Source organism: Pleurodeles waltl, chromosome 1_1 (genome assembly GCF_031143425.1).
Source record: "Pleurodeles waltl isolate 20211129_DDA chromosome 1_1, aPleWal1.hap1.20221129, whole genome shotgun sequence".
NCBI classification, from domain to species: domain Eukaryota; kingdom Metazoa; phylum Chordata; class Amphibia; order Caudata; family Salamandridae; genus Pleurodeles; species Pleurodeles waltl.
The window spans coordinates 259,577,849-259,598,333 of NC_090436.1; the positions used below are offsets into that span (position 1 = coordinate 259,577,849).

Below are 20,485 nucleotides of genomic sequence, written 5' to 3' on the forward strand. Positions count from 1 at the left end.
GATATATAAGCAAACTATCAATAATTAATAAAATGACAAAAAAATTAAGTAGTTAAAGACATAATCCCATTATGTCTGCAGCAATGAAAATCCAAACACAGACTGAGGGCCTCATTACGACTTTGGCGGTCCGAGGACTATCATGTTGGTGGTGATGGTCAAGCTGCCAACAGGCTATGGACAAGACCGTCAAATTATGATATTGGTTGTGGTGCACACAGTATCCTACCAAAGCACCGTCAGTGTGGTCAGATCACCGCAGTTGATAAAACCACTACCAGTCTGGTGGAGACCATGTTTCAGCCAGACTCATTGCAAGGTCAATATTTCTGCCATGGTCGAACCACCATGAAAGACCAGGCAGAAATTAACAGTATAAAAGGAGACACTCACCTCCAGGAAGCCATACTCACCAGGAGTCGCCATGGAGCCACAGCTGGAAGTCATTCCACTGTTCCTGCTCACAGAAAGTCAACATAATCATCACAGACGAGGAAGACCACAACCGTAAGTACATGCACTCACCTGTTACAGTTAAAAAATGTATAATTTGGAACTCCTACATAACATACCAGAGGGAGTGGGGTGGGAGGGCTATACTCACATAATAGTACAGTGACCCACATACATATATAGCAACAAATATACCCACACATACACAGCACGCACACTACACACACCAGATGTCAATAACACACACTTATGCACGGCAACACAGCACAGGCTCAGCCTCACAAATTCACATACAACATACAAAATCATAATAACAACACCACAGCCGTACAAATATAAACACATGTCAAACACTCACAACCAACACTGGCCAGGGACTTCACACATACAACACAATATACAACAATATGTGATGAAACACATACAATTACATAAACATACAAGCTAGCAATCGACATACATATCACACATACACCACACAAAGCCTATTATTCCATGCATAATGCACGCAGACTCAAACAGTCCAAAGACACAAAGCCACACAGCACAACAAGCACATATCAACAGTAACACAACACACCACTGTGACAACATCTCAGCTACATACACATACCCATCACACAAGACCCACATGTAGAGACTAGTATCAATGGTTCATCAAGCCACATCACGAAAAGAAAGAACAACACCATCTTGAAAAACGAGATTCTCCTATTTCACAATGGTATGATGGTATTTATATGTCAGCAAGGTATCCACGATTTGAGGAGGGCTAAGAGAACGCCTGTGAGGTATATCTCTTTAAGGCTGTGGTGGACCGGCTTATGGTGGCTAGGGCAACATGAGTAGTTAGCCAGCCTGAATCAAGGATGGGACTAATTCCCTTGTCAGCATACCAGGCAACTAGTTTCTTTGACCTTCTTGCCTGGTATGCTGACCTTGCTCTCTCAATTTTGGTTTAGCTTTGCCATAGTGCTGTTTTCTCATTTCCCTCTTCCTGCAAAGATGAGTCTTGATCCCTTTTCTGAGATTGGCATTCCAAGACATACATAACAAATTTGAATTTACAAGTAATATGTTCCAAAATATTTTCATTCTTTCCATCATACAATTTGTATGTAGACATATTGACCCCATATTCCCACAATTTTAATTTCTTGCATCGCCAAAATCCAGTACTGTTCAACCAACTTGTGAACGTCACTTTTTTGGTTGAAAAATGACTTTGAGTGAGGAGGTTCACTAAGGATGCCATTTTTCTACAGGCAACACTGGGATGTTCTGTTAGTGCATTTCTTAGAAGGTTCATCGTGCCAGAGTGCCCTCCAATTACAATCCAGGATCTTCTTGAGTTGCTTATGTTGATTGTTGTAATCTATAATCATACAGATTTTTTCATTCCTTTTTTTGTTGTTCCTAACTTGGTTTATTTTTCACTTGACTCATTGCATCATTTAATACTTCAATTGGATAGCCTTTAGCAAGGAATCTTTTTTTCATATCTTGTAATTCCTCTTCCATATCATCCATTTCAGAACAAAGGGGGTCATTATGACCCCGGCGGTCGGCGTAAATGTGGTTGTAGTACCACCAACAGGCTGGCGGTACATACCGCCACATTATGACATTGGCGGTTTGGCTGGAGCCAACCTGCCAATATACCACACTGACCTCCTGGCGTTAGCAGCTGCCAGGCTAGAGATAACAATCTCCAATCCATCGGCTGCTACTGTACCACGGCGGCATTTTGACCCTTGTGGTTCTAAAAATTCTGGACCCATGTAATTTACTTTGCCACAGCAGTACGATTTTAGTATCAAAAGACCGATAATGACTAGTACACTAAGCATGAGCATTTTCGCTCAATTCCAGCAGCGTTTTCACCTCGAAATCGCCATTTTCGTCCTGCACTCGTGGCTCCCATTTTATACACGGCAGCCATTTTTAAAATTTGCCCTCACATAGGCTTATAATACAGTCAGATTTGATTCCAAGGACACGTACACCTTGATTGACTTTTCTCTGACCTGGGCAAGCTGGAACCATTGCCTCAGGCCAAACCTGTTTGGTCAGTCCCTCTCCCAGTGGCCGAATCAGATAGCATCAAGGCACACCATGCCATAAAACCCTTATTATCGCTCACACACCCTGCCTAATCTTGCTCACACCTGCACTTGCTCTTTTCTTCTTCTTACTTTACGAGGGGGAGGTGCCCGTTTTTATTGGGGGTCCACACTTATCTGATGTAAAATACTAGGCCTTGCCGGGTAATTTATTATGGGTTGGATGACATGAAATATAAGGTTTCATCATGACACTGTTTTTTCCTTTGTAGTGAAAACATGTGAATGACCAACCAAAATGTCAAGAATGTTTGCCTGAAGCTTAAAAAACTGTATATAAGGAAACCTGACTTTGCATTGACACACAGTCTCCTGAGAACATACAAACTGTGCTGTTGTACTTCTAGGACGCTTGTTACTTGGTTGCAGCCAATAAATTCGATCTTTGGCTTCACCTACAAGACTCTGAGTTTCTGTGGTCTGAATCAGGAAAGTACCCGAGGTCTTTGGGTGTACCCTGGCACCACTGGGTTACCGGATCAGTACCGGTTCTGAAAAACCCAGTACCTCAGTTGGCGCCCAACGTGGGGCGATACCAGCGGTACCGGTCCAAGCCTGAGGTCCGTGAGGAGCTTCGTGTGAAAATTCTGGAGGAAGGCCGCCACTTCATCGACTCCTGCATATCGACGTGGTCCGAAAGTCTTTGCTGCGAGGTTCCCCGCTTCCCGACGGCTACGAAGGACTGCTGCCCTGGCTATCGCCCTGATTTGGACCCTTGATGTTTGGTAGAGCGAAACGATAAGACGAGTCTTCTGGTGACGTCATCGATATTTTCAGTTAAGTATAAGTGGAGCGTCTCCCAGTCCTTAGTTGGACACTTGGGCCCTCATTACGAGCCTGGCGGTCTGTGACCGCCAGGCTCGCGGTTGGCGGGAGCACCGCCGACAGCCTGGCGGTGCCCCTTAGGGCATTCTGACCGCGGCGCTTTGGCCGCGGTCAGTGCAGGAAAACCGGCGGTCTCCCGCCGGTTTTCCGCTGCCCGTCAGAATCCTCCAAGGCGGCGCAGCATGCTGCGCCGCCTTGGGGATTCTGACACCCCCTACCGCCATCCTGTTCCTGGCGGTTCGCCCGCCAGGAACAGGATGGCGGTAGGGGGTGTCGCGGGGCCCCTGGGGGCCCCTGCAGTGCCCATGCCAATGGCATGGGCACTGCAGGGGCCCCCGTAAGAGGGCCCCGCTTGTATTTCACTGTCTGCATAGCAGACAGTGAAATACGCGACGGGTGCAGTAGCACCCGTCGCACCTTCCCACTCCGCCGGCTCGATTCCGAGCCGGCGTCCTCGTGGGAAGGTTGTTTCCCGCTGGGCTGGCGGGCGGCCTTAAGGCGGCCGCCCGCCTGCCCAGCGGGAAACTCAGAATGCCGGCCGCGGTCTTCAGACCGCGGTGCGGTATTCCTGCGGCGCAACTTTGGCGGGCGGCCTCCGCCGCCCGTCAAAGTTGTAATGAGGGCCTTGGTTTGGTCATTAGTTGGACATTTGGTTTGGTACCCCTTCGGGATCACTTTGATTTGGAACTTGCAAGTACCAAAGCCGAAGGACTCGTGTATTCACGAGACTATCGTAAACGATAATCCTTTGAAGTTTGAAGCTAGACTAGTGAGCGAAGATGCCTGGTCTTAGCAGACTTGGAAATTTGTTTTGTCTTGGTTGTAAAAGGGACTCCCGGTTGGAGGACTCATGTCCGGTTCCTCCGATTGGAACTCCAACCTATGAACTATATGTGAAGCACGTAGTAGGCCCCATCACATATAATGAAGTATGGATCCGTTACACCTGAAAAGATGGTGTTTTAAAATGGCCCCAAAATGGTAGCTTTGACACAGAAATCTTAGATAACCTCGAAGTTAGACTTTTTAAGAAGAAAGCCCGGCCGGCAATGTTTGATTCTTTCCGCTTATGGCGTAAGGAAGCCAAGCAAAAGGAAATTAAATTAGCTAAGAAAAATAAGAGAGAAAAAGGTATTTGGATTATGCAAGCTGCTATACAGTTTAAAGATAACGAAGTAGAACAGTTGAATGAGCAGTTGCATAGGCGACATAAAATGACAGTAGATAAATGCTATCCAGTTTTGCCGCCTCTTCAGCAAGATGCAGCAAAAGACTCTGAAAAAGATCCCCTAATGTCGCATTTGCTAAGTTCGCCACCACCCTATGCGCAGAATGCCACGGCACCTCCGCAACCTCTAGTTGCACAACCAGTGGTTGCATTGCCTCCTGCTCCTCCACAGCACCCACCAGCTATTCTTCAGTTGGTTCCTATTCCTCCGGTGCAGCCTCCTCAAGGGCCACCGGCTTTGACATCTGCTCTGCCTTTACTTCCTACAACTTTGACTACTATAGCGACTACCACTCCTGGTATTGTTTCTGACACTGCTTCTGTCTCTGCCTTGTCTCATTCTGTTTTTCCTCCTGTTCATTTGTCAACCTCTCCCTCTATCCGTCAGAGAATGACAAACACTGTGACTAGTCTTTTATCCCCTCTCTTTGGGTCATTAGCTACGACCCCAGTTTCAGAGCGTAAACAATTGCGTAGCCAATTGCCTGATGGTAGGGAGAAATAGACACTGAATTATTTGGCGCATAAATGGGTTACTGAACCAGCGAGATATGAACTAGAGTCTGTTATGGATGTCTTCCATCAGTGGGAAGAACCGAAACAGAGATACGTTTTTGAGAAAATGTGTACTTTTCTTTCTGAGGATTTAGAAGAAAATGGTTTGGAGCCCAATCCGCCTAAGTTGTGTCGTGTACGGTTCGATTTTGCGACAGGTTTGATTGTGGGTTCAGATGTCGAGAAAGCAGTTGCGATGTTATTGTCGTTTATGACTGAATGTGTTTCCAGGTTATTGTTTAAATATGATTCTTCTGCTAAAAAGAAAGGGAAACAGTACCCCATGAGAGAAGTTCCCCCACAATGGAGGGAAGGGGACCCAAATGCTAATCCACCTGTCCTGCCTCATTTCCAGCGTGTATGGGTACACGTTCCATGGAAGCGAGCTGAAGTTTTAGCCCTTAAGCAGACATTGCCTGATCCCCGTAAGAATCCCACAGGGTATTACAAGGAATTGTCACAGACTGCGGGGTCTTGCATTATGAATTTAGCTGACATAGACATGTTGTTTGGGAATGTTGTTCCACAGCCTTTATGGGGAAAGATTCGCCATACAGACCATGCTCAAGAGTTAGGTGACACATGGGCTAATATTGCTGCTGCAGATGCCCGACAAATTGGTGGTGCTAAACCTGAGCCTTTAGTGACAGAGCTTCCTGGTAGGATTATTGATTACATGAAAACTATAATGCCTGCGATGCGTGTAAACTGGGATAAATTGTCTGCATGTAAGCAAAAGAAAGAAGAAACTGTATCAGATTTCTTCACCAGGTTTGAAGAAACGTTTGTGGACCACAGTGGTCAAGATATGAGCACGGAAGGTGGTCAACGTTTGTTCGTCGATAAATTTGTGCATAATCTGCTTCCTGAGTTGTGTAAAAAGTTAAAAGATTCAGAAAGTTCTTGGGCAGTTTCCTCTTCAGCGCAGATATTGGCTACTGCACAGTACTACGAAAATAGAGATAAAGATGAGAGAGATAGAGTAGAGAAGAAAACTAAAGAATTGAAAACGAAGGTTCTGTTACAACAAGCGTACCCGCCACGTGGTGGTCAAAATAGTGGTGCACAGAGTAACTATCAGAACAACTATCAGAATAACTATCAGCCCCAACCGTTTCAGAGAAACTCGCAAAGAGCCGAGTTTGCTCAACCACGTATCCCAGTAGGTCCCAATCAGTGTTCATATTGCAAGGAAGAGGGTAATTTCAAGTATAGTTGCCCTGCTTTGCTACAGCGCGCAAATGGTACTTCTGGTTTAAGAGGTCGAGGTGTTCCACAAGCACCTAGAGGAAGAGGACATGGATATGTTCCCCAGAGCACGCGCCCATTCCTCCTTCAAAACTCAATGAACAGATTTGATCAACAGGTTAATGCATCTGGTAGGACGGCTCAGTACTATACTGATGATTACTATACAGAGGATGAGCATTTGGACAGTAATGATTGCTAGGACAGCCATAGACAAAGAGAGGGAGTTGTTTCAGTTCCAGTAGATCAGAGTGGGCCTTATGTTAAGGTGATTGCATCAGGTGTGTCAGAACCTTTTCTGTTGGATACTGGTGCTACCAAGAGTTCTATTATGCACTCAAAACTCCCTGGTGCACCTTTGTCTGGCGAAACAAATGTATCAGTAGGGTTTTCCGGCGCCCCAGTTAGAAATCCGATTTCTAACCCTATATCTCTTTCTGTTGGACCTTGTAAATTTGAAACACCCCTTATTTTGACGACAGGTTGTGGCGAGAACTTGTTAGGATTAGATCTGTTAAAGAGATTGTATGCCACATTGTATTGCTCTCCTTCTGGAGTGCAACTCACATTGGGTAAGAAAGTGGTTTCACCAATGTATTTGTCAAAGGACAGATTTCCACCAGAATTTTCGTCTCTTCCTAATACTCTTTGGGCTACTGGACCTAATGATGTAGGTCTTTTGGAAATTCAGCCATATGTGATAACATTAAAAGCCAATGTTAAAATGCCACGCATTCCCCAATACAAGATCTCTAGTGAAGGGGAAAAAGCGTTGTTAGCAATTATTTGTGATCTGATTGAGAAGGATGTAATTGAAGAGACAAGAGGCAACGTTTGCAATAGTCCTGTTTTGCCTGTCTTGAAGCATACTGACCCTACTCAGCCACATGTTTATAGGTTTGTAATTGATCTTAGAGAGGTGAACAAAATAGTTGTGCCACAGTTTCCAGTCGTCCCCGATATCACTGCATTGTTGACAATGATTCCAGCTTCAGCCACTTGGTTTTCAGTGATAGACCTGAAAAATGCTTTCTTCAGCATCCCTATTGCAGAAGAGAGCAGGGACATTTTTGGCTTCAATTTGGGAGGACGAAGCTTCAGATTTAAGAGAGCTCCTCAAGGCTATTGTGAAAGTCCATCTAACTATAGTCAGGCTTTGAAATCACAACTTGACACTCTTATGTTACCTGATGGCACCACTCTCATTCAATATGTCGATGATTTGCTAGTTGCTGCAGATACTAAGGAGATCTGCAAAGAAGCAACATTGTCATTATTGCGTCATTTGTCTGATTTACACCACAAAGTGTCCCTTTCAAAGTTACAGTATTGTCAAAAAGAAGTGACCTATTTAGGTCATCTCTTTTCGAAGGAGGGAAGGCAACTGACCCCAGAGAGAATCAGTGCTGTTGCAGCAATGAGTGTGCCAAGAACACAGAGAGAAGTGCGTGCTTTCTTGGGTATTACATCATATTGCAGACAATGGATACCTAATTTTTCGTTAATAGCCAAACCCTTGGTGGCATTAACTTGTAAAGATACACCAAATCCCGTCCCATGGTCTGAAGATTGTCAGAAAAGTTTTGTTGAATTACGTGATGCATTATGTTCAGCTCCTGTGTTGGGTACCCCCAACTACAGCAAGCCTTTTACATTGTATGTCCATGAGAAAGAAGGTTGTGCGTTAGCAGTTTTGACACAACAGTTTGGAGACAGGGAGCGTCCATGCGCCTATTTCTCTTCAACCTTAGACCCAGTAGCTAAGGCACTACCAAGCTGCTTAAGAGCGGCAGCGGCAACTGCTGTTTCTATCCGACAGTCTGCTGGTTTAGTGATGAATAACACATTAATCGTAATGGTTCCACATGCAGTGGACACGTTGTTAAACAGAACCAAGACACAGCATTTAACTAGTGCTCGATTGTCAGGTTACGAGTTGACATTGTTAGCAAGCCATGTACATATAAAAAGATGCACTACACTTAACCCAGCTACGTTATTGCCAATTGTGACGGAGTTAGATACTTCTGAACAACATGATTGTCTCCATAGAACAGAAGAAGAAACGAAAGGGAGAATAGACCTTCTGGACACTCCCCTTGCAAAGAGTGATGATACTTTGTGGGTGGATGGTTCATGCTTTAAGCTCACGAATGGTGACACGACTGCGGCGTATGCTGTGACAACTTTGTGTACGATTGTTGAAGCTGTACGTATCCCACACAATTCAGCCCAAGCAGCTGAGTTAATAGCCCTAACAAGAGCATGTACAGTATCAAAAGGAATGAAAGTGACTATCTATACCGATAGCCAATATGCGTTTGGTGTGGCCCATAGTTTTGGGCGTTTGTGGAAGGAATGTGGGTTCCTGACCTCGCATGGAACTAAAATACAGCATGGTCAGTTGGTAAATGAGCTCCTTGATTCACTTACTTTACCGTTGCAAGTTGCGATTGTGAAGTGTAGCGCACATAAAAAGGTGACTGATGATGTTGGTCGTGGGAATGCATTTGCTGACGAGGTCGCAAAAGAAACGGCAAGGAATGTGATGAGCCGAATGTATGTCGCGGGCCCTGCAAGATGGATTGGTGATGTTGGAATGTGTGAAGACACAAAAGAAAGCGTGAAATCGATTCAAGCTGAAGCCACAGAGAGAGAATTGAGTGTGTGGAGAGAAAGTACGGGTAAATTGGATGCGAATGGTTGTTGGGTCGAGTTGTCAGAACATCAAAGATGGTTGCTACCCGATGTGTATGTGCTTGCAGTAGTTACAATGGCTCATGGAATGGCTCACATCAGTGTGAAAGGGATTTGTAAGTTGTTGGCCCCAGTATGGCAAAATGCAGGAATTCCCAAGTGCGCAGAAAATGTGGTTAAAAATTGCATGGTATGCCTGAAACACAACCCTGGAAGAGGAACCCCAACTCCAGCTGGTCATTTTGCACCTCCTACGTATCCGTTTGAGGTTTTGCAGCTAGATTTCATCCACATGGAGAGGTGCAACAACTTAAAATACGTACTCGTTGTTGTTTGTGCCTTTTCAAGATGGGTGGAAGCCTATCCCCTAAAAGACAATACTGCGCTATCCACAGCCAAAGCCCTTGTGAAAGAGTTCTTCCCTAGATTCGGAATGCCGAGAATGATCTGGAGTGACAATGGAAGTGAATTTGTGGGTCAAGTGATGAAGAAAGTATGCGAAGGGCTAGGCATAAACCAAAAGTTTCACGCTGCAAATCACCCCCAATCAGCTGGATTAGTGGAGTGCTATAATGGCACTCTAAAGCTAAAATTGGCCAAGATGCAAGCGAGCTCTGGTCTTAAATGGCCTGACGCTCTACCCTTAGCACTCCTATCAACCAGAATGACTGTGCATTCACGAGTGAAACTTAGTCCTTATGAAATAGTCTTTGGCCGCCCGGCCAATATATGGGGAGTGCCCAGGCCCAAGAAGTTTAGCGAGATAGAGCATCCTGTTTTGCTTGACTATCTGTATGAATTGACAGCTAAATTGCGTGTTTTACATCAACAGGTCCACGACACCCTGCCTCCGGTCTCTGAATCTCCAGGTCATCCCATTGAGCCTGGATCCTGGGTTTTAATAAAGAACTTTCAGCGAACCAAAAACGAGCAGCCCAGGTGGACCGGACCGCACCTCGTTCTTCTCTCCACAAGATCAGCTGTTCGAGTAGAAGGGAAGAAACACTGGATCCATGGGACCCATTGCAAAAGGGTACCCCTACCTCTGCCATATGACCGGTGGGTTCAGGAAGGTGTCGCCGACTCAGAGACTGAAACCGTGCCACGTTTTCTGCCTTTCAGCGATGCACGAATAAAAGGAACACTCACTGAGAAAGAAAGTGATGACATTTTACAATCAGCAGTATCACCGTCAGTTCGATTGGACACTACAGAACCTGAATTCCTTTTTCAGGACCACACGATACCTGGGACTAACCGTTATAATCTACGACCAAGAATAAAGGACAAATAAAACAGTTTACTTTTCTTCCCTTTAGCAAAGTTCTCCAATATGGAAAATTATTTTTGAATGACTTTTTGTTTTTTGTGTGTTTTTCGAACATCCATCCGGGTTCAGCTGTAAGATCGTGGCTGAAAAGACTTAGGGGGGTAGCCTGTGGACACAAGGTCTACAGGTCTGGTTTGTTCTAGGGCGGCCTGGAACATTCAGAACACTCCTAAGTGAAGTAAACCAACCGCCACGAACGGCAACGGTTAGAGGATGGAATCTTTCCAAAATGGAGAACATGTTGAAAGACTAAGTTTCAAGAAGAGAATATGTGAAACGATAACCAGGAAACGTTTTTTGCTGCTGTGCATTTTTATGTAATTTAGTATACTTATGTTTTTTATAGGATATGTTTTATTCTGTTTTAACGTGATATTGGCACCCACTACCTCGTCTACACCTCCTCCTTCCACTGTTTCCCCACATTCTTTTCAACTCCTCCCTAAACATGAATCTGCTAGGAGACTAGAGTTTATTAATAACTCCTTCATCCAGCTTTTGCACCAACACCAACTAGTGATAAATACAACTAACTGTTGGGTGTGTGGCCTTATGCCTCACACAGCAGATAAAGGTATCCCTTATCTGATCCTGCCTTTCAGCCACAATGGTTCCGTGTGGGCATTCAGAACGATATTCATCTATGCACACTACCCCCTACGTTTTGCGGAAGACAACCCTAAGAAAAATGCTTTAGTTAAAGGTATCATAGACATGATGAAGGACAATATCTTCTACGAGACTATCCCCAGAGATGAGACAATAGCATATATAGGATGGAACATGACCGGATATGAAGCCACAATGAGTGAGAAACAGCAAGCTAAGATATCTTCCCTGATTTGGGTTGTACCCCATCAGGGTCACCTGTGTCTGCAAGGTACTGGCAAGAATCCCAGAGCTCAGCTAGGGGAAAGCGTCTGCACTGAGACATATGTCTTCGCATCTCAGACCTCCCCTCCGCTCTTGGCAGCTAAGGGTACCTATTTCATCTGCCATGATAAAGCCTTTACATGGTTGCCCCCTGACTTTTCGGGCACATGCTTCGTTTCGTTCCTGTTGCCCCCTACCTACACAGCAGCGGCAGATTACCACAAGACAAGGATAGTTAGAGGCGTCTTCAGTGAAGAAGACACTGCAGGACAAGAATTTGGGGACTTCGTAAAGGGTTTTCTGCCGTTCTGGGGACAAATAGGTAACAGCAGGAGCATAAGGCAATTGATAAGAGTGGTTGAATCCACCGTGGCTGAAATCGCTGGTGCCCTTGGTAACTTGACTGCTGAGCTCCAGTCGGATCGTCTTATGACCCTTCAGAACAGGGTCGCATTAGATGTCATACTTGCAGACCGGGGTGGAGTATGTACATTGATCCAATCGAGTTGCTGTCTTTTTGTCCCAGATAACGCTCCAACAGTATACCAGGCCATCTCCAAACTGTATAGAATTTCCAAATCTATTCATTTAGATAGAGGAGATTGGTCATTAATGGGATGGTTCTGGGAACTGATATCAGCATGGGGATGGAAGATACTGATGGTCATTGGGATGATCTTGGCCATTCTTTTCCTGTTCTGTCTATGCGTGCAGTGTGCTCCTACGATATGTGGCCTCTGTGTTACATCATGCATAAGGAAACCTGCACCAAGAGACGAGCTAAATACTAGGATGATGTTACAGCAACATCTCAACGACTTTAGAAACATAGACCTGGACTCAGATTAGCATGAGAATAGGTTTATTGCCTATGTAAGGGCAAAAGGAGGGTTTGTGCTTCTAAAAATTCTGGACCCATGTAATTTACTTTGCCACAGCAGTACGATTTTAGTATCAAAAGACCGATAATGACTAGTACACTAAGCATGAGCATTTTCGCTCAATTCCAGCAGCGTTTTCACCTCGAAATCGCCATTTTCGTCCTGCACTCGTGGCTCCCATTTTATACACGGCAGCCATTTTTAAAAGTTGCCCTCACATAGGCTTATAATACAGTCAGATTTGATTCCAAGGACACGTACACCTTGATTGACTTTTCTCTGACATGGGCAAGCTGGAACCATTGCCTCTGCCCAAACCTGTTTGGTCAGTCCCTCTCCCAGTGGCCGAATCAGATAGCATCAAGGCACACCATGCCATAAAACCCTTATTATCGCTCACACACCCTGCCTAATCTTGCTCACACCTGCACCTGCTCGTTTCTTCTTCTTACTTTACGAGGGGGAGGTGCCCGTTTTTATTGGGGGTCCACACTTATCTGATGTAAAATACTAGGCCTTGCCGGGTAATTTATTATGGGTTGGATGACATGAAATATGAGGTTTCATCATGACACTGTTTTTTCCTTTGTAGTGAAAACATGTGAATGACCAACCAAAATGTCAAGAATGTTTGCCTGAAGCTTAAAAAACTGTATATAAGGAAACCTGACTTTGCATTGACACACAGGGGGTCATTCTAACTCTGGCGGGCGGCGGAGGCCGCCCGCCAGAGTTCCCCCCTCCAGAATACCGCACCGCGGTCATTAGACCACTGCGGTTATTCTGTGTTTCCCGCTGGGCTGGCGGGCGACCGCCAGAAGGCCGCCCGCCAGCCCAGCGGGAAACCCCCTTCCCACGAGGAAGCCGGCTCCGAATGGAGCCGGCGGAGTGGGAAGGTGCGACGGGTGCAGTTGCACCCGTCGCGAATTCCAGTGTCTGCTGAGCAGACACTGGAATTCAAAGTGGGGCCCTCTTACGGGGGCACCTGCAGTGCCCATGCCATTGGCATGGGCACTGCAGGGGCCCCCAGGGGCCCCACGACACCCCATACCGCCATCCTGTTCCTGGCGGGCGAACCGCCAGGAACAGGATGGCGGTATGGGGTGTCTGAATCCCCATGGCGGCGCAGCAAGCTGCGCCACCATGGAGGAATCATGTGGGCAGCGGAAAACCGGCGGGAGACCGCCGGTTTTCCTCTTCTGACCGCGGCCAAACCGCCGCGGTCAGAATGCCCTGCGGGGCACCGCCAGCTTGTTGGCGGTGCTCCCGCCGACCCTGGCCCCGGCGGTCCTTGACCGCCGGGGTCAGAATGACCCCCACAGTCTCCTGAGAACATACAAACCGTGCTGTTGTACTTCTAGGACGCTTGTTACTTGGTTGCAGCCAATAAATTCGATCTTTGACTTCATCTAGAAGACTCTGAGTTTCTGTGGTCTGAATCAGGAAAGTACCCGAGGTCTTTGGGTGTACCCTGGCACCACTGGGTTACCGGATCAGTACCGGTTCTGAAAAACCCAGTACCTCACCCTCCCTCCCACCATGGTTTTCGTGGCATTCGTAATGCCATGAAAACCATGTTGGTAGGCCCTATCAGTGACAGGGAATTCCATCTCTGTCACTGGTAGGAGGATTACCACCCACCCCCCTTACACTCCCCAGACGCTCCCTACCCCTCCTTCATCCACGCTCCCCCCTTCCATTCCACCCACCATACATGCACACTCGCAGGCACACACCACACTTTCACACACTCACTCACACAGGCATACACGCATGCATCCATTCATTCATGCACGCATCCGTACACACATTCATACTGACACGCAGACACGCATTCACATTTCCATTCATACACGCATACTCACACATGCACACACACACGCAAACAACACTACACACACATTCGCATTCACGCACACACTCACACATTCATGCACACACCCCCACGCACACACACACAAAACAGACCCACCCACCTCCCCTGTCAGGACTTACCTGCATCCAGGAAGTCTTCCAGCAGGGGACGGGACGGGGCGCTGCTACCGCCAGTAGCACCCACCAGCAGGACACTGCCAGGCCGTATTTTTGATATAATACGGCTGTGGTAAACTATTGAATGAGGTTATTTATATATATATATATTATCTCAACAACTGGTCAATTATATGTTGGCACACTGTTGCTGCAGGTGCTGACTTGGGGTGGTGCAAGCAAGCCCCCAACTTGATACGCTTCCAAATGTAGAAACGTCACAGTCCATGAAGACCTTTAACCAAATTGCTTTAATTGTGCAAAAAGTAAGTAACTGGCCCACCATCCGACACGTTTCGACTATCACTAATCTTGTTCACATGTGTTTAGTCCTTCTTTCCTCTCTCTTTACATAGTGTTTTGCACTGATCTGCATTACAATGCATTATGGGAAGTCTTTTCTCAGTAGACTTTTTTTTAATAGTACTGATCTTGTCTCTAGGGTACATACTCTTAGGTTTTGCAGATGCCTTATTCCCCAGTTCTGGTACCTATTCAACAGATGCCAATGTTTATTCCAGGCCTTATATATAAGTGAAGGCAGAGGCATAATTTGTAATAAATGCTAATCAATTCTTTTCTTTACATCCTGCAGACTAAGGGCCTAATTTAATATAATAGAAATGCATTCCTGGTGAAAAGCCTTCCTTTCCATGTATTGCTTTGTGGGTGATACAAAGCAGCTTGAAGGTGCATCTTCTGGCACCATAGGAGAGGCCATTGACGTAATCCAGTTTACACAGTACAAGAAAGATAGTATCCTGGACCTTGTGTGGAAATCCCAGGTGGGGGAAGATGTGTTGCAGAGTTTTCATGGTGATAAAGCTTGATCTTGATAATTTGTCCACTTGAGCAATCATTGTTAAGTTAGAGTCTACGGTAATTCCAAGGTTTCTTACTTTCTTAGATACTTAGGAGGTGGTCCCAGATCATCAGGCCAGTCACAGAGTGGGTAATTAACTTCCCAATCGCCACATGTGAGTATTTCAGTTTTGGAAGCATTCAGTTTGAGATGATTCCATGCCATACACTGACATTCCAGTTTAAAGAGTATTTGTTTGTCATCTGCATAGTTGTAGCATGTGAGCTGAAATTCATTGATCATTACTGGTAATGGCTTCATGTATATGCAGAAAAGCATGGGTGAGATAGTTGCGCCTTGAATGACCCCTGCTTTTGTGAAGTATGGCTTGGATGTGAAAGGGGGAGTATGGGTGACATTTGTTCTGTTTTAAAGATAGGATGTGATCCAGTCGTGAACAGTCCCCTCCATGCTGGCTTCGTAGAGCCTCTGTATTAGGGTGTCATGGTCAACTGTGTCAAAGGCAGCAGAGAGATCCAAGAAACCTGGTCCAGTACCTCTATTGCAGTCTGCTGTGTTTAGAAGATCATCCCAGATGGTGATGAGGGCAGATTCTGTGCCTGAAATCCAGTTTGGTAGTCTGAAAGTATAGAGTTATCTTCAATGAACTGTCTGATGGGCAAATGCTGCTCTATCAGTTTGCCCAGGACAGGTCAATTTGTAATTGGTCTGTTGTTGGGGTCCTCCAGGTCCAGGTATGTTCTTTTTAAAAAAAGATTCCTGTAGTTAAAGAATTATTGAACATTCTTCTGACTGGTGTTACAGCAGAAGTAAATAAAAACATTGTTCTTGAAAATGTGTAGTGGACAAGGATCAGAAGGGCAGACGGAAGGCCTGCTTCCTTTGACCAGATCCATAAATTCACTTTGTGATATTTGTTTGCAGAGACTGGGTTGGTCTACTGTTGGAGAGGATATTTGGAAAGTGATTGTTGCTGGTAGTTTTCCTTTGTTTTGAATTCCAATGTGTCCGCTTTGGTTGTGTAGTGATTTGACACTTTGAGAATTCTTGAGTTTCTGTGCATGGAGATTTACAAAATTTGGTGAGAAGTTTATAAAATTCTTTATTTACAGATTTAGCATTTTGAATTCTGTCTGATTAGTGCTTTTTTAAACTTTTTTGATTATTGATTTGTATGTTAGGTGACGTTTGTCTTGATTGCTATTTGTATTGAGCCAGGTTCATTGCAGCTTTCTGAATTGTTGTTTTTTCTTTTTTAGTTCTTTATTTCTCCAAGGTGCTTGTTTTCTTTTGTCCTGTTTTGTTGTTCTTAGCAGTATTATGTTATGATATGGAAAGCTTCCTGTAGTAATTCATAATGTTTTTGAACAGACTTTAGTGTGGCTACATCTGTATTGGCTGTTAGTTGTGTTTCTAAGTATTCAAACTTGAGTTTGTTCCAAGGTTGATAGGTAGGTGCATGTAAGGTGGTCTTGTGAGTGTTGATTTGTGGTGTTCTGACCATGTGATTGGAGTTATCATTTGAAAGGTAACTATTTATGTTTTTGCAAAAATGACATCTAGAATGTGTCCAGCTGTGTCTGTGGGATTGTGTATGGTCTGATGTAGGTTTGGTGTGACCAGACCAGTGATAATAGTTTTTTGATGGGGCATGTTGTTTTTGTCAAAGGAAATGTTGAGGTCCCAAAGAATGCCTAGGTTGGAGTATAGTGTTAAAGGTTCAAAATAGAGTCTATAATCGTGTCTGGGAATGTTGCATTGATAAATGGTGGTCTGTAAAGAAGGAGGAAGTTACAGGCGGAAAGTGGCATAGGGTTGCATCTGGTGATGCGGGCCTCACAACTTTGTATGGAAATGTCATCTGTTTTGCAGAGATTTGTTTGCTTGTATATACCAGTTAGTCAATCTCCTCTTTTGCTTATATGATTTTGTCTGATAGCCTGGAGGGACTGCTTCATGCAACACTGGAGCCTGTTACGAAAATTAAGTCAGGTGGTGGGTCATTGAGTAGGTTATAGATGTGGTGCTTGTATTTAGAGAGTGTTCAAGCAGTTATTAGTAAGCGGTTCAGAGATTGTGTTTTGGTGGTGATGTGACTCTGTTTAGTAGAATACTGAGTCTTATATCTTGGACTTGTAGCAGGTGTGTCATTAGTGCTGGTATTAACTATATGAGTGTTGCTTTTCTATGTTGTGTACCTCATCCAGCAGGCTTAGAAGGCATTTTGTTGTGTCTGTGTGTGTTGGTGGTGGTGATGGTGGTTGAGCGTGAGATGGTGAGTTGTGTTGTTTTAGTAGAGTAATTATGTTGTGTAATAGACACTGGGATGCAAAGCTGTGAAGAGTGGCATGTTGCTTATTTTGCTTGCGTCTGTTTAGGGTGGAAGGAGTATGGGTTAGGGGTGATGGTGGAACATGTGGGTCATATTGTAAGGCTCTAAACTGTTCAATAAATGAGAGGCCGGTAAATGAGAGTTGTTGTGTTGGTGTATTTGTTTTTGTAGGTGTTGGTGAAGATAGAAAATGTGGGAGTAAAGATGGATTAGGATGTGTCTTATTTATGTAGTCATAAATGAGGTGGGGATGTATGTTTCTAATTTGTGATGGAAAGTATTATGAAAGTGTGTGTGATTTTGATGCGCTGGTGTGTGCATTATGTTTTGTTTTAGTGGAGTAGAGAGAGGAGGCATTGATGTAGTGGTTTTCTGTGAAGTTTTGTATGTAAAGTACTACTGGAGAGTCTTATTTGAATTGTACAGGGGGTGGTGATGTGTTTAGGACAAGAGTGTATGTGGTGTGTAAGAGGAGATGGACAAGAGTTATGACTGTTTGTGTTAGATTTGATCACTGGAAGAAGTGATATGTGTGCTGGAGTGGAGTGTAAAGATTGTTTGGTTGTGTGTTTCTGGTAAAAACGGTTTTGGTGGATGTTGTGATAGAAGGCTGAGTATAGGTTTTGTTGCGATAAAAAGGGGTCTGTTAGGTGAAAGTAGAGGACAGAGATGGTGTTTTTATGAATAGGGAGTGTGTGTCTGGATGCATTAAAGTTATATATAATGTGGCTTTGCGTTTTGTTGGTGATGTGTGGATATGTTAGTGGTATAGGACAGAGTCCTGTTTTGTGTGAGAATGAAGGTGCTATAATGTAGTAGTTGGGGTAGAAGGGTGTATAGGTGTGGTTTGCAGGGTTTTGTAGTGGTTTTTGAGACATTGAAAATTATATGAGGTTTGTTTGTGGTACATGAGTAGAATGCCTATGCTGATATTGTGTTTGGATGTTTGTGGGTGTGGATGGCTGAAGGTGGTTGGTGGGAAAGGAATAATTGGGCCGCAGTCTCTGGACCTAGGCTCGACCTGCCCAAACAGGAATGAACTGACCCAAACAGGCAATTGCCCATGTCCTCTCCGCCCTCAGCCTTGAAGCCCGGGCTGAGACGCCTCGAGCCCTAAAGTTAAATAGCCTATTGGCCAATGGAATCCTAGTCCTAACCCTAACCAATCAGTAACCTTACCCTAAACCCTAGATCCAATGGGAGACATAACCATATTAACCAATCACAGTCATATCCCTTAGCCAATCAAAACACAAACTCCCCTAAGCATTAAGTACAATAGAAACCTAGCCCTAAGAGTCAATCAGAATTAAAATCCTAATCCCATAGACCAGTAGAAACCCTAGCCCAAAAAGCCAATCAGAACTCAAACCATAAGACCTCAGTCCAATAGAAACCCTAGCTCCAGCAACCAATCGGATCACAAGATGCAATAACCAGTAAAAACTCATATAAGGGACAGGAGACCTTAAGCACAGGGTGCTGGGTCAGGGGTCAGGGAGGTGCTCTTCAATTTAGAATCTCCTTGGATATGGACAGGCTCAGTCCACACTTTTTAGCCTCCTGATTCTGCTATTCAGGTAAGACTCAACTCTGAAGCCACTGAAATACTGCTTTTCATGCACTTTAACTAATCACTTTTTCAAGCCAAATATAACTGCTTCATACACTTTCCAAAGACAGCTTAAATCATAAAACAGATTAAACAGTTTCCTAAACATACTCTGGTTAGCCACTGATGTGTATTTTGACTTTTTTAAACCTAGTAAGGGAGGGGGAGGCCTAGTTCAATATGGGGAAAAACTAGGAGGGAAATGTATACAGTCACAAGCAGAAGAAAACAGCACTTTAATGTACCATGTCTACAGAAAACGAAGAGTTAAATTTCAACAGGCTCAGGCAGAACAAAGTATGCAGAAAACCAAGGTGTAAATTCAAACAGACACGGGTAGAACAAAACAGCAGTTTAAAAGTACCAAGTTTGCAGAAAACCAAGAGGTACATTTAAACAACACTGGTAGGGGAATAGCACTTTTAAAATTACAAGAATACACAGAAAGCCTGTGTTCTTACCACCTTTTTTCTCTCTTGCTCACTGGGCTGTTTAGGGCACAGAGAGGCTGGGCTCACAAGAAAGGGATAGCTGTCTTGGGGTTACCTCCACAAACTTAAAGGGCAAGTACAGGTGTGAGAGAAGGGCTTAGGTTTGCCTGGGAGCTAGAGAGACAGTCACCAACCACGGGCTGCTGGGTCAGAAGGCAGGGAGGTACTCTTTAATTCAGAATCTCCTTGGACAGACAGGCTCAATCTACACTTCCTAGTATCCTGATTCTACTCTTCAAGTAAGGCCCAATTCTGATGCCACTGAAATACCGCTTTTCACGCACTTAGGATATTATTATGAGCATGACAGTCCCTCCACAGGACTCTTAAATTCACTGGGAGGACGCCACCACTATAGCAGTGATGAATCCCCCAAATGTATTACAATGTTCCCACCAGGCTGGCTGGCAGGAACATTGTAAAATGTGTTCCTGTTGAGCTGACCAGCCAGAACTGTGTTAGAGTGTTGGTTTCGGCTCCTTTAAGGGAGCCGGGCCATTACCCTAACACTCCAGCACCCTCGGAACGCACACTGTCTGCAAAACAGACAGTGAGCATTCTGACCATACTGAGCAAGGGGGCCCCTGGCACTGGCTTTCTGCCAGTTTTTTCATGGCGGGATCCCCACCATCAAAAGGCTGGAGGAAAGAGGGGTTGTAATCAGCCAGGTACAGCTGAGTTCAGCACTGCACTGGCTGGTTTCAAGCCCGACAGCCATCATGCAGTTGGGAACCATGTTTGTATTTGGGCAGGGTTGTAATTGGGCAGTCAGACCACCAAAGTTGCGGCAGTCCAACTGTCAACACAAGTGTGGTGGTCTTTGGACCGCCACACTCGTGATGAGGCCCTTAAACAAATCACTTTTTTAAGCCAAAAATGACTGTTACTTACACTATCCAAAGACAGCTTAAGCCACAAAACAGATTAAGCAGTCTCCAAAAACACTGAGGAATATTTTGTCTTTTTAAACCTTGTAAGGGGAA

The 20,485-nt window shown here is 44.8% G+C and overlaps 1 protein-coding gene across 6 annotated transcripts in view; it reads left to right on the forward strand.

Moving 5' to 3' along the window:
- FGF10 (fibroblast growth factor 10) overlaps nt 1–20,485 on the forward strand; it is a 606,480-nt gene that overhangs the window by 372,280 nt on the left and 213,715 nt on the right. Inside the window, exon 4 of one of the 6 annotated variants that reach the window (XR_011201282.1) lies at nt 15,152–15,170. The exons of 4 other annotated variants lie outside the window; for them this stretch is intronic. Coding sequence is in view for 1 of the 2 variants with exons in the window: in XM_069221564.1 (XP_069077665.1) it covers nt 15,152 (1 nt within the window). In the remaining variant the exon portion in view is untranslated. Of the gene's footprint in view, nt 1–15,151; nt 15,210–20,485 lie in introns of those variants that run through there. One more of the 6 variants, XM_069221564.1, reaches the window with a different exon arrangement.